At 43.8% G+C, this 18,420-nt stretch overlaps 1 protein-coding gene across 2 annotated transcripts in view; it reads right to left on the bottom strand.

Annotated features, from left to right (window-relative positions):
* DIS3L2 (DIS3 like 3'-5' exoribonuclease 2) overlaps positions 1-18,420 on the bottom strand; it is a 188,458-nt gene that overhangs the window by 156,957 nt on the left and 13,081 nt on the right. The window contains exons 1-5 of one of the 2 annotated variants that reach the window (XM_082766824.1): positions 12,325-12,388; positions 11,594-11,752; positions 11,153-11,295; positions 5,460-5,513; positions 1,261-1,362 (exon numbers count right to left, since the gene is read on the bottom strand). In XM_082766824.1, the coding sequence (XP_082622950.1) occupies positions 1,261-1,362; positions 5,460-5,513; positions 11,153-11,295; positions 11,594-11,645 (351 nt within the window). In that variant the 5' untranslated portion in view covers positions 11,646-11,752; positions 12,325-12,388. Of the gene's footprint in view, positions 1-1,260; positions 1,363-5,459; positions 5,514-11,152; positions 11,296-11,593; positions 11,753-12,324; positions 12,389-18,420 lie in introns of those variants that run through there. The other variant, XM_082766823.1, reaches the window with a different exon arrangement.

The raw sequence follows: 18,420 nt of genomic DNA, 5'->3' as shown, positions 1-18,420 counted from the left end.
CTTGAATAGATATCAAAGAACTTTCGCTTTGATCCTCAGTGTTGGTTTTCAGAGGTTGCACAGATAGCAGCAGACCTCTTTTCTATGTTTACAGGTATATTCATATGCAATGCTTTAGTTCCCACTTAGGATCACCTTTTGCAGAAGGTAGTTTTGCAGTTACATGTCAATATATAATACATCATTAACAGATTGTGTGCACCTTTAAAAAGAACAGAAAAGTTTCAAAGGGTTTCCAAACATCACTCCAATTGCTAGTAGATTTAAACAGAGAAGGTAAGTTCCATGAACGACCAGATTGCAGACCTTGCATTTGCAAGCCTAAAAATCATAACTCAGCTTCAAACAGGCAGAGAAGCTAGCTAGAATGAGCAAAAAGCACCAGCCCCAAAATAGTTCAGACTAGTCTCCACCCTGCTGGAATCACCCTCATTATTACTTTTGTCCAAACAATATACAGTAGTCTTTACATTCAAAGAATTTGAAAACGTGTGTCTGGAAAGCAATTTGACAGTTAGGTCATGCTCACTTGTAAAAACCCAAATTACAAGTGCTGACAGTATCTTACACATCCCAGAGCCTACATCTCTAGAAAAGTATGAACTTTCCTTACATAAAGGTGTTATAAAACCTACCTGCAAACAAAATAAGATCATTTAGATGTTTGAAAGGACTTTCACTGTAATCATTGAAAGAAAAAAAAAATACAAAGAGAGCATAGAGAAATTCTGAAACATTAAAATGAAAAAACGATTTTCCCATATTTGAATCGCTCCAGCTATTTTACACACTAAGTCACGCAAAGATAGGTATTGCCACAAAATCTGGAGCTGTATCAAGATGAGCTCTCCATGGACTGAGGACCCACAAAGTAGAGAGAGGTCATCATTACTAAAGCTTTGTGAATAGTACTTGTCAAATACATGAACAATTGCAAATACCTAATCAGAGCTATCCAGCACTACGGCATGAAGACAGCTAAATAGCAGATATCAAAAGTTACTTCTAACATCGTGCTTTGAAACAGCCTTGTCATTAAGCTTCATGCATTGATAAAGAACAATCCATGCAAAGAGTGGGGCTTCACCATTTTAGGTGTTGCTTCTTCCAAGCGTTGTAATACAATATTTTATTCTATAGCAGCATAAACCACAATATAGCTAACCTGATTTATAGGAAGTTCTCTAGTCTTAGGCCTTAATTTTAGTGAAAACAGTAATTAGCTTTTTCCATCAAATCACAAAAATATACTGGACTGACCTTCCATTGCTCCTTTGGCAGCAGTCTCACTACCACAATGTCACCGTTCAGGGCTCTGTTGCGAGCAACCACTCCATCAATAAAGATATCACGAGTCCCGTCCTAGTCAAAGAGGAAGAAAAATGCCACAGCAAAACATGAGTTGGTATGAGGTTTAAAATACTATCATCCAAAAAAAAAAAAAAAAGACACCTTGGTGAGACAAACATCCTGCAGTGGTGCACAAAAATGAAATGGATTCACCAGATGCTCTTCAATATGCAATATCTTTCAGCAAATAAGTTCCTTCGTAAGTATGTGCCAGCACAGTAGTTGCACAGTATTTACACAAGACAGAGCCAAGCCCTCAAAATGTATTGTCTGCAAATTCTGTTTAGTTCCTCTACAATTACTCTTGGGAACGGGTAGAGAGTTTTCTGCAGTCGCAGTTCTTCAAGTATTAAGTTCCCAGTTCAAGCACTGCAAAAGCTATTGCACAGAACATGCTTACAAGACAGTCCCTGCAATGTGCCCCGTGCAGAGCTGCCTGCTGCTCTCCTGGGTGAGATGGGAAAGCAAGGGAGGAAGGACAAGCAGTGCAGGACAAGCAAAACAGTCTGTGAAGGTGGCATGGACAGAGGCTGAGGATGTAGTTTATTCTTTAAATGAACTAACACCACATATTCCACATATATTATTTGGTGTAACTAATGTTAGAACAGATTCAAAAAAATTACGACTACAGATGCCAAGTGCAAGCCAGAAGATCATTTACTGTAACAGGCATGTTAGGACACCTTCTCACAAAACTCTTTGTTAACATCCTTGCACAAGAGCCTCTACTAATTGTAGACACTGATTACCCATGCCAGACATGTTTGGCATTCTGCTCATCTAGATTTGGATTGGAAGATTTTCCTCATGGGGTGAATAAAGATGAAGTTTTCCAAAGATGCTAACGTGGAGGTTTTAATTTTTAAAGGTTTGCTGATTTTGTCTTTTTTGATTTATTACCTATAGCATTCTTGCTGCTCTCATTCCTATTCCCCCATAATTCAGTATATGAAGAAATCCGTGCATCTGCTTACAGTACCATGAACGTGTCAAACAATGTGAGCATTTAGTTTCAACGTGGGCAGTCACCACAGTTTTTCTACAGAGAAAACTTTTCATCATTTTGAAGTACAAAAAAGAGGATGCGTTTCTTCAGATTAGAACTTCATTGTCCTTCAATGAAAAAACAGCCTCACAGGAATTAAAATCTCCATCACAACTTCACTGCCTTCTCAGATACACGCTCCTGAATCTCAAATGCTCAAGTAAATCCAATCAGACCTACGAGTATATTCAGTCTCCAAGAAAAACTTCTTTTATAACCTGAAAACATGAAGCCTTAATATCACAAATATCTTACTCTGCTTAGATACCAAAACAATAAAACGGCAGAAACCTGCCATGATGTGAAACTAAGGCCGTCCTCCAAGAGACCAAATTACTCTTAGAAAGAAAAGCAGCAGCAGTTCAACAGCTGTGTGAAAGCTGCCTCCCATGACAAGATGCAGAAAAATTGCAAAGCCTCTTGGACCAACATAATTCAAATTGGAAACCGTTCTTTTCAAAAAAGCCAGATTTTTTACACATGGTCTTATTCGTCATTTCTCCCCACCCCCTTCTTTCTGCCCAAGCTCCTTACCTAAATCCACTACACGTATAAAAAGAAAAGTTCAAAGTCACTTTTTAAGGAAAATGCCTTTTTTTTTTTTTTGTCTGTACAAGCAGCTGCTCTATACTACAAACACAAGCTGGTATTCATGATGATTGTTCTACACTTTTTTCCTGTTTTCTTTCTCCTGTGTCCAAGAAAACAGAAGGCAGAGCCTTTCCTCTACTCTGTATAAAAGTGCCTGATGTATCACACCACTTAAAGCTTCATCTCCATACTGTCAGGAGCCTGATCTTGAATTACAGCCACTCTCAGTTAATATACATATATACACATACATACACACACCTGTTTTACAGCAGTCAATTTCAGTGCCTACACCAACAGGTGTATTTAGATTTGCCATCAGCTTTGTTTCTTGCCTCAGGGCAAAACCATTCCTGTAGCTCCAGGCCCATGACTCGGATGAACTTCCATACCTCCAAGAACCTTGCATATCCCACTTTTTCCTTTACTGTCTTGAGCTCCACACTGCTGGCACTTCCGATCACTAACAAAGTTAAGATGGAACCACACTACATCAGAACCCAACCCCTTGCAAAAATCTCAACCACCCTCCAGGTGCAGTGGAGCAGTGCACTGGTACTACTCGGTGGCCACCTGTGAGTATCAGTGGCAGGTGCCACTGCCTCCATCAGACAAGAGGAAGATCTGCTACCCTTCCATCTGCTCTAGAAATGTTCCACAAACACAGCCCAGCCAAAGACACTCCACCACTCGTGCTCAGAAGTACCGTTCTTTGACTTGACAGTGTCATCATTTCAGACATCACACCATGGCACAAGATAGGAGGCAGAGATTTAAATGCTCATGCCCATTCTCCAGGAGGTTTTTTTTAAAGAGAAAGGCTCTGGACCTACACCTCAACTCTTCACGCAACAATGAGACGGACAGAGCACATTTGCAGCAAGAAATACCCTGGGACTTTTGCTGTTAAAAGGTGAACAGCTGTTGCATTTGAACTCCATGAAGCCGTAGCCAAATGAGAGCTGAAGGGAAAGGGGTACAGTGCCCGAGTCAACAGCAGGAGAGAAAGGGTGATTTTTCACAGCTGTAGCTCTTGCAGCATCTGGCAACGATGGGAAGTCCTGCAGAATGCTAAGGCTGCAAACCCTCCTGCTACCCTCCCTGGCCACTGCTGTTATATGACCGATAAGCTTCCTAAAGCATCCGCTGAAGAGAGGACCATGCCCACACCAGCCAGTCAACTCTATCTGGGTGTGATTCTGCTTGTTAGCAGGACAAGGCAGATTCTAGGATCCAGGTCCACAAAGAGAAATAAAGTAGAAAGAGAAGCGAGATAACCTCAGCTAACCTTCCCCTGCAGAACAGCGGGCAATCTTACTGCACAAGGCACCAGGGGCAATTAAGGGTAAAGCTTCACATGCAATTAAACTCACAGGAGTAGCTGGATTTCACACTGAACCAAGTATTTTGTAATTTCAGAGAATATATTTAACAGCTTACACTTATCACACCTCTGAGGCCACCCATAAAGAAAGTATCACAGTTCCTTGCTCACTTACACACTCAGTCCTGCTTTACTGATGTACTAGAGAGCTGCTCCGTACTTCCTCTAGGTCACGTTAATCTACTTCATGCACCCCTGACCTTTCTCCACCTCTGTAACACCACTCTTCTCTAACACAGGGGGCTCCAAAACATTATCTCCAATGAATAAAGTGAACTGACACTGCCACAAATTTCAAGGCTTTGAGTACAAGCTCCAGCACAATAGTGCTGTCAGTAGCAGGGGCAACAACAGGGTCAGTGTCTCACTGCCTTGGTGCAGGCCCTGCCTTCTCTCCCCCACACCAACAAAACATTTTAATATGAAATTCTCTCTCTCGTTGATAGTAACACTTTGACCAAGTCAGTTCCAGATAAAAAGCTTTTTGACTGTGCCAGCTGTGATGTCACCTTCCTTACTGGAAGTCCTTGAAATTGCGAGAGCCCCTCTTTTCTGTCAAAAATAAAAAACAAAAATAAAAGAAAGAAGAGAGAAGAGGCACAAACCAGTCCCGTGTGACAGAAGTATATCCTAAGCCAACCAATATACAGTTAGTGCAAAAGCGTGCACATGAAAGAGAATCACGCATATTATTTCTGGAATGACTTTTCAAATTAGCTCATGCAGCAGATCGAAAATGGAGAGCATATTTGTTTAGGGAAGATTAACTTAAATCAGTGGAAAGACTATAAAACTTCTGTAGCCATAAAGTGAGGGTTTACAATTACGCTATGTGGTGGTCCTCAAATCTGAGTTCAGCTGGTGTCTGTGGGACCCGGTGGTATCCCCAGTTTCGGCACAAGTAAGTAGTTCTTTGAGGTACGAAAAAACAAAATTTGTTTGGGAATATCTGATTTAAAAGAAAATCCAGATCATGTTCATTTATTCCAACACATTCACCTCCGAGTGACCTTTCATACACAGCATAACTCCTGTATTAATGCACCTTTACTTATGAACTTTAAAGCATTATAAAATTACACTTACTGGAGATGGAATGAAGGCTTCATGGTACTTCTTAGGATTTATTCTCAAGGGTCCCTTAAAAAAAAAAAAAGAGAAGGAGAAAGATTATGCCTGAATCTTATTAATTTTATATAAGATCAGTTAAATTAGAGAGCTGTGGGTAATACATCTACTGAGAAACACGAGAGATACATCTAAATTTCCATTATACATTTCAGGTCTTGACAACTTAGCATCCAAGCAATTTCTAGCCAAAAGGCAGTTTCATGATAGGCTTAAGCTGATCTACTACAGTCTGTCATGGAAGAGATGTTGAATCATTAGCTGTTGCTGCTACTGGATGAACTCAGGATCCAAGCCCTCCTGCTCCCTTCACATATTTTCTGCCAAGCATCCACTAACTTCATTTAAAATCAGACAATCGAAACCATTTGTTTTGCCCTGCTTTGGAAAAGGAGCGCGTTGGCTTTGCTTTTTTTTGGAGAATAGGAGGTAAAGGGAAAAGCTGACCTGCTGAGGTTGCATGGCAGCAGGTGCGAGCCTTCTGAGGCTCTGGCTGTTTAGGCAGTTCCTGCAGACAGACACTAGCAATAACTCCATGATAAAGAACATTTTCATAGATGAATCAAAATAATTTTCTAAAACCAAACATTTCAGGTCTAGAGCATTAAATTCTGCTTAAACGCTTTCAAAGTCAGTCTATCTTAACCACATTTGAAACTCTCATCTGTCCATTTTGTCTTTATTACCTTCCAGCTCAAAGTTCAAGTCACCTGCAACAAATTCATATCATCCCTCCAAAGTAAACCAAGCAGTTCCTCGCAGTCAGGCCCACCCAAGAGAAAGGGAGAGCCAAACAAGGAGTCACAAGCTATGCAAGTGTGATTCCCATCCTAAGAGGGTCCTGGGAGCTGAGATTCAGGTGGCTGCAGTTAAAACTGATGGTATTTAATTCTTATGGAAATAGAGCTTTGTTAACTAGATAGCTGCCTTCATGCAGGTGTTTGCTTTGTGATGAAAAGTTAAAACTTTCTCCATCTGTGTATTTGAAATAACACCAGCCACTTTGTTGTATGAGCAGTTTCCATCCATTTGTGCTTCTGAGTTAAGCAATCATAGGAACCTCTCCCAGGAATTATTTTTTTTTATTCTGGGAAACACTCAGACAACAGGAAAATAAAACTGATTACATGTGAAAGTTTTGCTGCCTTGAAAAGGAATTTGCAGATTTAGGAAGATTTTCATTGTTTTTATTTACTTAAGTTTGGTTAAATTGTTTTTATTTGCTTAAGTTTGCTTAAGTTTTAATGCTAGCACTGTATATTCTATATTCTTGAGGCATTATTTGAGTACTTTGCTGTGATGTTTTAATTTTTGCCTTATGTAACTAATACTAATGAGCACACTAGCCACATGGCAAGCACAACCCAGAACAAGAAACAACCAACCAAACAAAAAAAAAAACACATTAGGAACAACCATGGGGATACTTGATGCCTCATGATACTTTACAAAAATCTCCCCATGGTCTTTTCCCCCATTATTTCCCACAATCAGCTATCAAAACCAACACTCTCTTAGTAACAGAAGCTGCTATGGAGAGAAAGGAGAAAATGAACACGGGTGGTTGCTCTGCTTGACAGTGAGTCAAATAATTCCCATCGCCAGCATCTACCCAACAGCACAAAGTAGACGAGGGGATATCTTGTGTTACTTTGGAGAACCCAGCTGAATAGTTTGGGACAGCTGTCAATCAGCCAGGTGCAAATGCCCACTATGCCCGTGAAAAATCACATTTTGTGCCCGTGGCCCAGAAGGCACCAAAGGAGCTACATGAACACGGACGCCCAGCTCAGGCAAACACACACAAAAATGTGTTACCGTGCTTACAGCTTAGTGGGTTTCTCTGTATTTTATATGCACCACTGCCTAATTATGATCAGCATTAGAATTCTTACGTCATGTAGCATTAAAATACTTCAGCCCTTTCCTTTAAGCAAGGAACTCCCAAAATTTATCTTAGAAAGCAGATGGGCCCTATTATCTGTGCCTATGAAAATCCTATTTACAATGTTGTACATTTCACGCTGTGATATCATATCTGGAACCAGTCACTCTCCCCATCTGTAACGAACAACTGTTCTCATATGTGTATTCGGGGGTGAGGATCTGGCTGCAGAGTCTCATGATGTCACACTAATGTTATATTATTTTACAATAGCTCACGAATAATAGCTGCTATATTTATCAGTGTTTTTATGTCAGTAGGGCCTTTGTTTTGAAAAGGAAGAAAAAGGTTTGGAGGAAGGTTTCTAAAACACTTTCTGATGATTCCAGTCAGCTTCACAAAGAGTTGCCAAAAAAAGTTTCTAACCTCAACTTTCTCCAGCAAGATACAAAAAGCTCATGATTTCTCATGATTTCCTCTGCTAGAACCAGGACAGGCAATACTCAGACTAAGCTTCAAGCATCTCAAATCAAGCAGATTGTAAGAGGTATTGTAACACACATGCTTCAAATGTTTTTTGTGTGTCAAAAAAAAAAAAAAGTCAGGGTTCAAGTACCTGCCTGCTACCAAGGCCAACGTGGAAAAAATAACCCACAAAAATCAGGGAAACCCCAGCATCCGTACGCACAAAGGAACAGCTCTCCAAGAAAAAAAAACATCCTCTTGATGGCAACACAGCCTCTGCATGGTGTGTACTCACTCCGCCTGACCCCAGCAGCCCGGCAGGGAGGGTCTGGGAGACACTGGAGGCGTGGAGCAGACATGAGGTTCTGGCTGGCGCATCGCAAGATGATCACGGTCCTTTGGGTCAACGTTCCTTAATGCACAACCTGACTTCATCTGTTGTGCACGGCCAACACCATCCGCTTACGTAACTACGCAGAAGTTATTCAATCTTGTTTGCCTTCAGAGCAGCCTCTGTGATTGCAATTAGCCTGATACGCTTGGTGTTTGCTCACTGCAGACAGCTTTATGGGCAGGGAAGTGGGAAGTCCAGGCGCTCCTAAGCACCTGTGCTCAGATCCCCTTATCTTGTGGAAGGACACTTCTGCACATGTCCGTTGATTAAATGAATCCACGAATCCCGCAGGGCACAATTCTCCGTGCAACTTACTGAAAACTGAATTATGTCAGATATGGTACCAGAAGTCATTAAGACTATTACTATTGACAGACATCGGTGCCCATAAAGATACACTTTTGTTCTTCCTTATTTAGGGCTGCTTAATCTTCATGGCACTTGTGTTTCATCTAAGAGATCTCCCATATCTGCCAGCAGTTTGGGCTTTCAGGCACATTTAGCTGCACTGCTCCATTGCCAGGGCACAGCAGCATCCTCAGAGCTCACAGTAAGGCCTCTCCTCTCTAAGACATCTCTGATGTTCTCACACCAGCCAGACCCAGTGTTTCCAGGATGTTCCAGGGGACTCCCCTGCTCAGAGTGGTGCTTCTGACTGGCTAGCACTCAAGCTTGCTCAGGACCATCATATTCAGGCCAGTAGGTTTCGTTTCTTCTGCAGGTTCTCATGGAGCATTTTTGCAGGCTACCATGCCAGATGAATGCCCTGCATTTGGGGATTAATGCAACGGGCATTTATTGACTGTCTCTTGCCACTGTACAGAGCAGTGCTGAATATTTGTCCATTCACTAAAAGTACTTTCAAGATCTCACATATCCTCTTCAGAGTGGCAGTGATGAATGGTCTTGATGAGATGATGAGGATGAATGAGTAAAAAATGAGAGATACTGAGCTGGGATGTCCATGATGTGACACTCAGCCCTAAATGATTACATACAAATCGTAGAGCTTCAGCTGTTTCCCTGAGACATGGAACTGGGTGAAAGGAAAACAGCTACAGCCTAAGAAAGTACATATGACTCTTAGAGTCACACAGCACATGACCTGGAGTAGACACCACTCAATTCCAAGAATTGGGGATTCTTTTGCCAGATAACATGCAGTCACAGGTCTCATGGGACCTAGTACCCCGCTGGGATTCTCAGGTGCTAGCCATAGTCTGATGTGCCTCATCTGCAGCTGCAGTCGACCTTCCCAGCAGTCTACACACTCTTATTTGCACTTAATGCTGTCAGGCTGCATTACCAAACAGGTACCAAAAGCACTCCTGATGGTGAAGCAAAACCTTTAGTCATTGCTGTATGCCACTGCAGCCATCTCAAATCAAATGAGAGGAAGTCCCAGCTCAAGGCTGCCATTTCTTCCCTCACCATTTGCTTCCCAGTGTGGATGCCCACAAGATTTTTTTAAAAGGCACTGACCTGGGGCCTGGGCAGCCCAGAGGGGCACACTGATAATTAGCAGGGATATGCTGTGTAGTCATTTTTCTGAAAGCTAAGAGTTGATCAGATTGGTCTTCAGGAGGGAATTAGGCTATCTTAAATGTGGAATCCTCAAAACACAACAGAAATCACACCATTATGTTATTATGCAAGAATTACTACACAATTATAATAAGAAATCAAACAAAAAGGTAGGTAATGCCATTTGCAGCTCTGAAAGTATCAACCTCACCAGCATTACAACACAAATTAAATGTCAGTGCACCAGTGGGTGTTTGGGTAAATGATGCCTCAGCATGAGTGTCTGTCATGCCCTCGCTGACTTCCACCTGCCTTTTCCCCAGCCAATCTGACCTCACTGGGGTGCAGGGTGTGTCTTGAGCATTACATCATGATGAAGACCATTACAGCTGCTGTTGTAGGAGACTCCTCTTCTCCTGCACCTCAGTGAACCTCAGTCCTGCCTGCTTTTATGCAAAACTCTTGTGGGTAAGCTGGATCACAGAAATGGCAGGTCCAACCCCACATTTTGCTGCCTACTTATGGCTTCAATTGTGCTGCTCCAAATGGAAGCAACAAATCCAATCTTTGATGGGCACAGAATCTGAAAAATGGGAACTTGCTAGCTGTTCAAGGCAAAGAACCAAAAGGACACAGGCAACTGATTTTCTAATAGTGATGTGCTCTTCTGCTTCATCTACTATCTGTGCCTCACTTCAGTAACCATGCTGTCATCAGAGGTTGGGGCAGCCCTATGACCTTAATGGAGCACATAGGAAATTATGCCCATTTGATATTAATTTAGGCGGCTGTATCATAGTTTATAACCCTTTACCGTAATGCTGTGGTAAGTACAGCCCCACGAGACCTCAGGGACCACAGCATTACCTGCATATCTCCCTTTTTTTTGTGGGAGGGAGACTTCTGGGAAGATTTGGTAGAAACAGATTGACAAGAGTACATCTGGAAGAAAAGGCATCTGCACCTCACTGCCAAGGACTAATTCATGACTTTGTGAGGAATTTCAGCAAGAAGTGTCTTGCTAAGGCTATTCATTTTCACTTACACTGACAAAGATAGAGGCTGCGAGCATCTGCTATGTTTTTGATTGTCATTGGTAAAAGTAACAGTCTCCACAACAACCACTACTGTGGCTAGCAGCTCATCCCCCCGATTCATTGAGACTGTGGATCCGGAATTTTACAGAACATCTGCAATCAAATCAAAAACTGTACTGCAGCTGGTCGTAAAAAGGTTCACCCCATTTCTAGAACCTCCAGAGAAAGCAGGTACAAGCGGTGTATCAATTCCCTGTCATGCAATTAGCTGGCATTCACTTCCAACAATTGCCTGTGATTTCCACAGACTTATCACATGAGCATGGTCATTCTATGTTCTAGGCACCTGAATTAGCTCTCCCCTTTTCAGTCCCGCTGAAACATCCTCCTTTGACATGTAGGCTTCAAATATACTCTTCTTCCTCCCTCGGGTGGGTTTATTTCGATTCTTTCTATCGCTTGATGTCGGGGCAGCAGCATAGGATCCTCCTGCAAACAGAAATTCATAAGAGTTATCTTGTCCTTCAAACTTATCTACGTATCTTAACAGCAGCTGTACAAGGGCTCTGTACTCGAGCTTGAACTTTTTTGCAAAGGGTTTGCCTAGAAATACTGGCACCCGACTTCAGAGCACCGAAAATCCTGGAATGATCATATTTTACAAATAATTAAGCCTTTTACAGCTCATTTTAGAGTTAAGAGCATTCATCCCAGCCCATCTTTTAATAGCGCTTAGCACATGCTTCAAGGCAGCTTATTCCTGAAGCATGTACGCACTCTTTAATACCTCTGGGAGTTCCCAGTTGTCTAGGATTTATTCTGCTGTCTGAATTGCTCATTGTTTCTGTCTGCGATTCAGAGAGTTGTCTCTTCCTATCGAAGTTCTGTGGAGCTCTTGCAGATTCAGAGTTGTTTCTGGTCCTTGCAAACCCTCTCTTTTCTGCACCTGAAATCAAACAAAAGTTTGAAATAACAGAGGACAGAGGGAAGAAGCCCACTGCCAACTCACGGTCCTCGTGAACCTCGTGGTCTGCAGTGCTTCAGTACAAGTCACGATTGTGAGTCATGCTCTTTATCCAAAAGAAACGATGTCTTCATTAGCTCATTTGTAATCTGTTGGCTCTTCGTGCCTCTTAATCCACCACCAACTTTAGCACAAACGAACCTCTGGAAATTACGATATTCAAGTTGGATAGAACCCTTCCAAAATCCTGGGAAATTCATTAGAGCGTATAAAATGTGAAATTGTTAAACTGTTTCCAAAGCCCCTGCCTCCACCCCATTAAGCCCCCAAATAGTGAGAAAATACAACTTCCCTGCAACTTGCATTTAAAATTACGTAGTTCAGGGAAAAAGGAGAAAAAAAAAATCACAACAACCCACCCTGTACTAATTAACTTTCGAGCTACCAGAGGCAGCAATGCACACGATGACACCGCAAAGAAATGCCAGGGCTCCGAATGCCCAGCCTGCTCAGAACAGGCCGCGATCGTATGAAAATATTCTGCAAAGACTCACCCCTTCCTTCCCTGCCATCACCTCAGACCCTTCCCTACAGCCAGGAGAGCAAGCAGCAGCTTCCAAAGCGTATGCCAACGCTGTTCCACGGATCAGCACATTGGAATGCAACCCAGCGCCGTGCAGCTGCCCTCTTGGCCCTCCACCTGGATACTGAACATGTCATCACAGCTTTGCCTTCCAGCCCCTCCTGGCTACGCTCCCTGGGTCCAAGCTTGTACCTGCAAGTCAGAAAACGTGCAATGCCAACTTATTTGCTAAGGGGCTAGCCAAGTTACAAGGCAATTTATTTTAATTTCTTTTTTTTTTTTTTTTTTTTTTTAAAACGCACAATACCCTTCAAAAACTAAACCAGAAATCGCTTTATGGAATTAAGCTGAAGCAGCGGGAAGAAAGGGTAAACAAAACACTACTTCAGCAGAGAGCTTTAAATATACAGCACAATAAGAGAAATCTGCTACTTCACCGGGTCACAGACAAAGCAACTTCCACATACAACAACGGGGAAATCAGCAGGAGGAGGGAGGGATCCTCCTAACTCAAGAGAGACCAAGACAAGAAGCGGGACAGCGTGAGGTGCTGGCTCAGGCCAGCCCACCAAAATGATCAAATGCCACAGCAGGAGCTCAAACGGGATGCTGAAATAAAGAGGGAGCCTACGTGTTGAGTAAGGATAAGGATAAGGGCAGCGTAGCCTGGTCTCTGTACATGATCAGCCGCTGCACACTCCCTGCGTGTGCTCTCACAGAGGAGACGAGGGAGGCCGCAGCTGTGACAGGACAGGAACACAACTGCAGATTTAGGCTTCAACGGGTGCCCGAGAGGCAATGCTACCTGTGCAGACCCCGTTACACGGAACTAAAACCATTTGATTTGCAAACGCCTGATTTGCAGCTGCCCTAAGGGTCAAGGGATTAGGTTCAATAACAGAAACTTAAAATAAAAGCAGAGGCTGGAGGGATCTGAGGAGAAGAGCATTTGAATTGGCAACACGGCTGGCTCTGGAGAAGCTTTTCAGAGACATTTTGATGAAGGAACCTCACCTAAATACCGCAAAGAGAACAGGAAGCAGGATCTTAGGCAAACTCTGAAAAAAGCAAGGCCCTAGACCCACCAAGGTCACGCAGCCTGCCCCACTGAAGGTCCTTAAAAATAGGTGAGGCAGATGTGTGTCAGAGCCCATCTGAAAGAGCGTTTTTTTCCTTGAGGTAGTGCAGGAGGCTACTCGAGCTCTCAAGGTCCTCTCCAGCCCTTGTTTCTATGAGAGCGAGTCGCCAAAAATACTATTACAGATTAGAGAACTTGGGGTAAAGAGAAGGCTACATCTTAGCAGGTAATTATGGAGGAGCTGGAGAAAAAAAAAAAAAAAAAAAAAAAAACAAGAAAATTAAAATGCAGGAATATCTAGTAAGTTTGCAAGTGAGCTGAGAGCCAGAGGTGGCCGAGCAGAGCTGTCCCAGCACTTGCCAGGATTGTCACTTCCCAAAATCCTGGGCCACTACTGCCACAAGCGGTGCACCACAGCAAGACACGGAGCAGCTCCTCTCTGTGCCAAGGGGAGACACCAGACCAGAGGAGACACCAGAGGCACTCACACACTTCCAACGCTCAGCCTTTGGTTTGCTCTTCAGCAGTCTTCTTCTTCATTCACTCAGGCTTGGACACGAATCCAGAGAAAAAATGTGCTCCAACGACCAAGTTGTGCTTCAACGGAGCTGGCTTGCAAGCCGGCTCACACGCAGCCACTTTGGATAAATATCTGACCGCGTTGGCCTCGACATTTAGAGCTAAACAAAACCAGCCCTGTTACAAAGCCACAGACAACTGTCACAATTAGCACTCAACTGGAACGCCTCTGATTCCCCACCAGTGTCACTGCTCGTGTTTCTCCTTTTAAAGGGGAAAGGAAACCACAGGTTGCCATCTGTTTCAACCCGACTCAGTATTTCCCTCTTTTATACACCTGTCCCTTCACACTGCAACTTAGAAATATTTCTCACCATGAGCTTTCCTGCTGCCCAGCATTAATATTCTGATGGACAACCAGACGTCATCCTACAATGCAAAACGTAACTGGACAAAACTCGATAGATAGTGTGGGGTACACTGAGAATATCCTTCCCGAAATTACTGCAGGGATGGAGTTGGTACAACTCTATTCCAGCAGCAGGTGTGGCAGGATGCCTGCTTTTTCTGCCTTGTTACAGTCGTGTGATTTGTAAGATAAAGTTTAGGATAAGGAGACGTCACACGAAGCAGTAGTGCATTCTAGGCATTAAATATTCGATGGCTTAAAAAATAAGGAAACAAATACCATACAATTTTTTTTTTTAAACTTCAGTAGAAGTGAGACTGAAGTGGAGAAGCTGGGGGTGGTTGATAGATCCCAACTGGGGTGGTGAAGCACCAAACTGTGCACGCGCAGAACCACTCAAAGCTGGAGTGCAGAGCATGAGTGCATGCAGTGCTAACCCAAAACACGAATGCCCCCACAGCACAGCAAATACAAGGTGGTTGGGTACGAGCTTCTGGCTGCGCGGATGGCTCGGAGCTGCTCTGGGGCTGCAGTCCCCAGGACTTCTAGAGGCGCGATGCCGTCAGCAGGAATTACCAGGAGTTACAATCTGAGGGAAGGGGACAGACTGTTCCCTACCTCAAGTCCTCTTGGGGGGAGATTTTAGCTGTGACAGCCTAGATACCGGGCACGGAGGCTCCCTACAAAGGGTGGCAGAGGAGCACCTAAGGAGGAGGCAGCAGTTCTACACGCACAGCAAGGAAACACCAAAATCTAGCCCAGAGGGAGCACTCTTGGAAACAAACAGCTCCCACCTTCATGGCAGGAGAGGCACAAGAAGTGGGTGGCTTGAAGACTGGCCCACAACCAGTGACTCCCTTTTTACTCTGATGCAGGCACCACAAGAGGAGCAGAAGGGATGGAGCCAGAGGCTGGCTCCAGCTGGGACCCAGAACCCAAGCCCCACTCACCACATCTCCACTTCAGCGCAGCGACATTGTGCAACAGAGCTTTTTGATCTTTCAGCCTATCTATTCATCTCATCTTGGGGAAAAAACTGCACACGGCAGCTTCCCAGAATGATCTGATCAGCCTTACAGGAAAAGAGGCGGTTAGATGGTTCAGTTTAGCTTATTTTGACATAATTCTGGCAAAATCGCTCTATAGCTTAGGTTTAGGAAATTACTGCATTTAATTTCACATCTATATTAGTCAGTTGATCAACTAGATTGTCAACTAAATCAACTGATATGTTCAACTAAACGTGAACTTAGCAAGGCCAGGGAGTCTTTAATTATTATACTAAAATTTGCATATTACTTCCTATAAGAAACAATCAAGATCCTAAATGAGACTTGCCAAAACTAAAACGCTTCCAACTGCCCTCTAACACGTGGCAAGCTGTTTGACTACTGCCAACAGAGATGGAAAGTGTTTCTTACTGAATTTTCATTAGCACATGCATGACTCCTCGGATGCAGCTCAGCCAGGATCCAGCATCAACTGGTTTTACCTGAAAACCCAAGGTAAATCCCAACATAGTCACCTCTGTATGGCAATCCCGCTCCTGTCAAAGGGCATCTACTTTCACTCGCCATTTTTACCTCCTGTTGCACATCCAGCTGTCCCCAACCCAGCTCTCCTGGCAAGGACAGGAGCACCTGAGAGCGCCAAAACGTCGGCATTAGCTGGAAACTGCCCCATGGGTTCAGGGGTCCCACCCCACCAACAGCCACCTCGATGTGTCCCTTTTTAAGGAAAAAGACGTGGTGTTGAAGGGAACTATATCCCCCGTTATTATGAACTTTTCCAGCACTAAATACTTCTGCCTACTACTTACGTTATCACCCAGGACTGGGCATCACCGCTCCTGCTGGCTCTGCCATCGCTAAGGGGATTTTCCATTGCTCCCCGGTGTTAGATCATCATCTGCATGTGCAAAGGAATCTTTCAAATACCATCGCTTATCCAGTCAGTATGAGCATGAAAAGAAGCAGAAGCGTAGCCCAGAACTGATAACATGCAATAGAACAATCTGTTATCAGTTAATGAGATGCTCTCAACACATGGTTACTAAATATTTGTCCGTGTTCCTCCAATGGTTCGCTTCAGAGCTGACACGTTGGGATGACTTAAGCCAATTTCCTTCAAACCTTCCAAGAGGTTCCCTGACATTTAATTCTTCAAGAGAGCCCAGCTATGCAGTTACTAAGCCACTGGAAGGATACACCCATGAGCCAGAAGGCACGGCACGGAGGCTACCCATGGTGACCCAGGCATTGCCCACCCCAAAACTCAGGGATTAACCCACTAAAGGCAAGGAGAACTGCTCCAACGCCAGCCCCTGCCTAACCCTGTGCTCCTGTCTCAGCCCAGTTAAGCTAAACAAAGCGTGTTCCTTCCCATCCCCAGTAGGGACCCCAAGAAAAGAATCCAGCCACGCCACAACCCCAAGCACCAGCTCACAAACTGCCAAGTGCAAGCTGGCCCCTGGGCTCCTGGCAGAGCTTGCAAACCAAGTTTTAGAAGCCAAATTCTGTCTTTTAGCAAACGAATGCTTTTTGCTACTCGCCAGGAAGTCCTGCCCGCAACTTTATTTCACTATGGAAGCTGATGGGTATCCAGGCACATTAACAATCCCAGAATGAAAGTTCAGCCTACAGAAACCCTGCCTGGTTTTGAAGACATCTAGCGACCCAAAAATCCCAGATCCCAGTGCTGATGCAGCTGTACCAGGCAACTACTCATTTCTTTCTCCAAAATCAAACAAATTCTACCAGCAAAAGCATATTTTGTCGGTACAAAGTGCCTTAACATCGGGGAGGTTTTGCTAGGATCCCCACATCTTCCCCTTTCCTAGGTGTAAACAGGCAACGTAAAAGCTATTTGATATATTCTGCTGCTCAACGGGGCCTCCGAAAGAGCTCCCTCTCAACATTCAAAAGCTGAAACACATTTGTTAAATTGTTTTTAGCTTCTAATGCACCAGCAACATCCAGTACGTGCCATTTCATAGAACTGACTAACTCATACCCCAGGCACTTCAATGACCACTACAACATCCAGGAGCAGATGACCTCACACGGGCAAAAACAACAAACACCAGCAGAGAGATCTCAAACGCGAGCTACAACAATAAAAACACTGGTCGCAGACAGGTCACAAGCAACCAGCTATTTATGTTTTCAAAAATATTTTGTGGATTTAAGAGATTAAATGTCCCGCGAATGGTAACAGCCAAGTACTTTTTTGTTCTGTTTCGTTTTAGAAGGAAAAACACAAAGACAGCTGTTAGTGTAGTTGTTCAGAGAAAGACTTCTGTACCAGGAAGAAAAAGGATACTCCTTGGACGGCATCTTGAGCAAAATGCCAAGCGAGTGGCCCAGCAACACAAACAGGACCCAAACCCACCCACCACGCTCCCCGTGAGCTCAGCTCCACTCCAGCCCGTGCTCAGGATCGGAGGGAGCTCAGCTCCCCGAGAGCCTCGAACCACAGCCACCTCGATGCATTTACAGCAACAGGTTAAATAAAGCCGATGGTTCAAGGTTCAAGATGAAAGACAAAGCAATAGGGAGAAAGGAGGATGTCATGGGAAAGAATTCATTCGAGATTTAGGAGTGGAAAGGCTTGGAGATACGGTATCAGTTCGGTGAGGTTCCATTGCAGCAAAGACCTTCTGGAGATAAGCCTGCTAGGCAGTATGTCAAATGTTCAACCTGTGGGCTAAGAGAAAGGCTGAGAGCACGTTCTCCTTACCACAAGCAAATAAAGATCTCTGATGAAGCAAACCCAAATAATCCCGAAATGATGGTTCTGCAACGCTCCCGTGCTGCACCGCAATCCAAAAAAATCCAGGACTGCGCCACAGAGCTGAAGGGAGATCCTACAACACGACCACGGGTCCTCCTAAAGTGGTGAGGATGTAGGAGACTTGATGTTATCTTAATTTAAAAGTAGGTAAATTTCCAGGAAAGGGGGTATCGTGGCAGAAGAGGACGGTGACACGGCAGCACTATAGGGATTTGGGCAGATGGCGGATTGCATAATTAAGTTTAAAGTTAATTAAACAGTCATTCAAA

This window comes from Aythya marila (assembly GCF_965140915.1).
Source record: "Aythya marila genome assembly, chromosome: 9".
In the NCBI taxonomy this organism is placed as follows: domain Eukaryota; kingdom Metazoa; phylum Chordata; class Aves; order Anseriformes; family Anatidae; genus Aythya; species Aythya marila.
Note: the sequence above shows the minus strand (reverse complement) of the source record. Positions and strands in the feature narration are given on the sequence as shown.